This window comes from Grus americana, chromosome 4, assembly GCF_028858705.1.
Source record: "Grus americana isolate bGruAme1 chromosome 4, bGruAme1.mat, whole genome shotgun sequence".
NCBI classification, from domain to species: Eukaryota; Metazoa; Chordata; class Aves; order Gruiformes; family Gruidae; genus Grus; species Grus americana.
Genome location: NC_072855.1, coordinates 35,761,370 through 35,764,221, shown reverse-complemented (window position 1 = coordinate 35,764,221; position 2,852 = coordinate 35,761,370). Strand labels below are relative to the sequence as shown.

At 68.3% G+C, this 2,852-nt stretch overlaps 1 protein-coding gene across 1 annotated transcript; it reads left to right on the top strand.

The window, feature by feature from the left end:
- Nucleotides 1-815: 815 nt before the first annotated feature.
- On the top strand, nucleotides 816-2,506 carry HELT (helt bHLH transcription factor). The gene is made up of 4 exons (XM_054825486.1): nucleotides 816-922; nucleotides 1,280-1,384; nucleotides 1,525-1,621; nucleotides 1,756-2,506. The coding sequence occupies exons 1-4, from the start codon at nucleotides 896-898 to the stop codon at nucleotides 2,247-2,249; spliced, it is 723 nt and encodes a 240-aa protein (XP_054681461.1). The 5' UTR covers nucleotides 816-895; the 3' UTR covers nucleotides 2,250-2,506.
- The last annotated feature ends 346 nt before the right edge of the window (nucleotides 2,507-2,852 follow it).

The window sequence follows — 2,852 nt, the reverse complement described above, 5'->3', positions numbered from 1 at the left end:
CTCTCCAAAGGAGAGGGGGGGAGCAGGGGGGGTAAAACAACAACGCACAGACGCGCACACCACACAAAAAAGGAGCGTCGTGTGCCAAAGGCTGGCGAGAGCCTCCCCGGGCCGGCGGAAAAAAAAAAAAAAAAAAAGAGGGGGGTCGGGGCGGGGGGGGGGGATATCGTGTGCCAGCCCCCCGGTCCCACACCTGCCGGGGTGTCCCCGGCGCATAAAGCGGTGTAAACAAAAAAAGCCTCGCTGCCATCTCTTATAAAGATGGACGTGTCACCAAGTCGTGTGAGAAAAGCCTGAGAACAAACGGGGCCACTCCGTCTCCAAGGGTTCTCCCTTGAACTGGGCGGAACAGCCTATTAAGGGCTTACTTAATTACTTTAATGACTCTGGACAGGCTTTAAAATGCAGTCAGCGCCGGGGCTAAGGGGAGGGGTGGGGGGGTGCCGGGGATTTGCAGGCAGGCGGCGGGGATGGGGCCGGGGATGCGGCGAGCGGGGCGCAGGGCGCGGTACCGCGCCCTGCGCCCCGCTCGCCGCATCCCCGGCCCCATCCCCGCCGCTATTGTGGGACCGTCACGTGTGTCCCCGAGGTCCACGTGGGGCGACACAGCTGGGCAGCCCCCGGCTGCGTGGACGGGGGCGAGGAGGGGGGGGGGGAAGGAAGAAGAGAGAAGGAAAAAAAAAAAAGAAAAAAAACCCCAACAAACCCAAACCACAAACCCACCCTCATCCCTCTCTCGCCCCCTTCCACCCTGATCTTTAATGCATACATTCCCCCGGCGCCGCTCGCCCCTAATCCTATGGGATCAGCGGGCCCGTGGAGGCCCCCCGGGGTCCCCCCCAAGAAGTGATGGCTTTATAAGGGGCCCGGAGAGAGCGGGGATGCAGTGCCCACCATGGCCTCCAAGCTCAAGGAGCGGAGGGTGAGTCGCCGCCCGCCTTGCGCGCATGGCTCTGCGGGGCCGCCGGGTGGACCTGGCTCCAGCCCCCTCACTGCCTTTCCCTCCAAAAAGACACCCCCCCAAAAAAAAACCCCAACCCTCCCCCCCCAAACAAGCCTGCCCTGCCGGGGCCGCCTGCACAGACGGGGAGCCCCCGGGGCGGCGCGGAGAGGACCAGCCGCCGGAGCATCCTTCCCGGGGCCGCATCGCGCCCGGTGCCGCTGCTCGGAGCGGGGTCGGGACCGGCTGCCCTGGAGGGGTCGGGGCCGGAGGCGGCTGCCCCGGCGAGGTTGGATCCGGCTGCTTTCACCCCACTAACGCGCCCCGTCTGTTTTGCAGAGGACGCCGGTTTCCCACAAAGTGATTGAGAAGCGGAGGAGGGACCGCATCAACCGCTGCCTCACCGAACTGGGGAAGACGGTGCCCATGGCTCTGGCCAAGCAGGTAGGCGGGGGGGCCGCCCCCTGCGCCCCTCTCCCCGGTGCGGACCGACCCCTCGATACGGAGGGGTTGGGAGGGCGGCTCGGCGGAGCGCAGCGCAGCCGCAGGAGAGAGGTGATGCCCCTCTCCCCCGCCCGTTGCAGAGCTCGGGGAAGCTGGAGAAAGCGGAGATCCTGGAGATGACGGTGCAGTACCTGCGGGCCCTGCACTCGGCGGACTTCCCCCGCGGCCGGGAGAAGGGTAGGTGGGTGGGCGCGGCCCCCCACGGCCCCCCGCCGGGACACCCGCGACGTGGGGGCGGCCCTGCCCCCTCCCCCCCCCCCCGAGGCCGGACCCTGAGGAGCACGGCTCCCTTGCCCCTTCCTTTCCCGCAGAGCTGCTCTCCGAGTTCGCCAACTACTTCCACTACGGCTACCATGAGTGCATGAAGAACCTGGTCCACTACCTGACGACGGTGGAGAGGATGGAGACCAAAGACACCAAATACGCCCGCATCCTGGCCTTCCTCCAGTCCAAAGCGCGCTTCGTCACCGAGCCCCTCTTCACCTCCCTGGGCTCCCTCCCGGAGCCGGACTTTTCCTACCAGCTGCACCCCGGGCCCGAGTGCCCCGGGCACGGCCACAGCCCCGGCGAGACCGTGCTCCAGCCGCCCTCGGGGGGGCCCTTCCCCTGGCACGGCGCCGCCCGCAGCCCCTCCCTGCCCTACCACCTCCCCAACGCCGCCGTGCCCCTCGCCAGCCCCGGCCAGCAGCGCAGCACTTTCCTCTCCTCCGTGCAGGGGCTGGACCGCCACTACCTCAACCTCCTCGGCCATTCCCACCCTAACGCCTTCGGGCTGCCCCCGGGCCAGCACCCCTCCATGCTATAGAGACTCGCCCCCGCTTGAAAAATCCTATTTATGACCGCGGACGCTGCGAGTTACGCCCGGGCGCACGGAGAGGCCGCCGGGACAGGGAGATGCGCGGGGGTCGCGGAGGGCGAGGAGTCCCTGCCCGCCCGCTCGCCCCGGGGGCTCGGTTCTGCCCCCGCCCGCCCTCTCCGGGGGCCTGGATCTGCCCCCACCCGCTCTTCTTCCCACCTCCGGGTGCGGTGCCTGTACAAGCGATGCCTTGGAATAAATGTTTATACCCGCCGCCCCTTCTTGTTTCCGGGAGGGAGCTTCCTCGGGTGGCGGCGGGGGAGTCTCCTCCCTACCCCACCCAAGGAAAAAAAAACACGAGAGAAACGTAGTCCGTAAGGGCCGGGGAGGCTGCTGCACGCACCGGCCGTGGGTTGGCACGGCGGGTCGGGGCTCGGTGCCGCCCGGCCTCTGCTGCCAGGTCGTCACCGGGGGCCGGGAGAGCCGCCGGGGCGCCGGAGGGATGAAGTCCCGGGGATGCCCCGCGGGGTGGGGAATGCCCCCCCGCGCAACCCCGTGGGTGCTGCCCTCCCACGCGTCCTGGGGAGACGCTCCCAGGGGCACGCGTCCGAA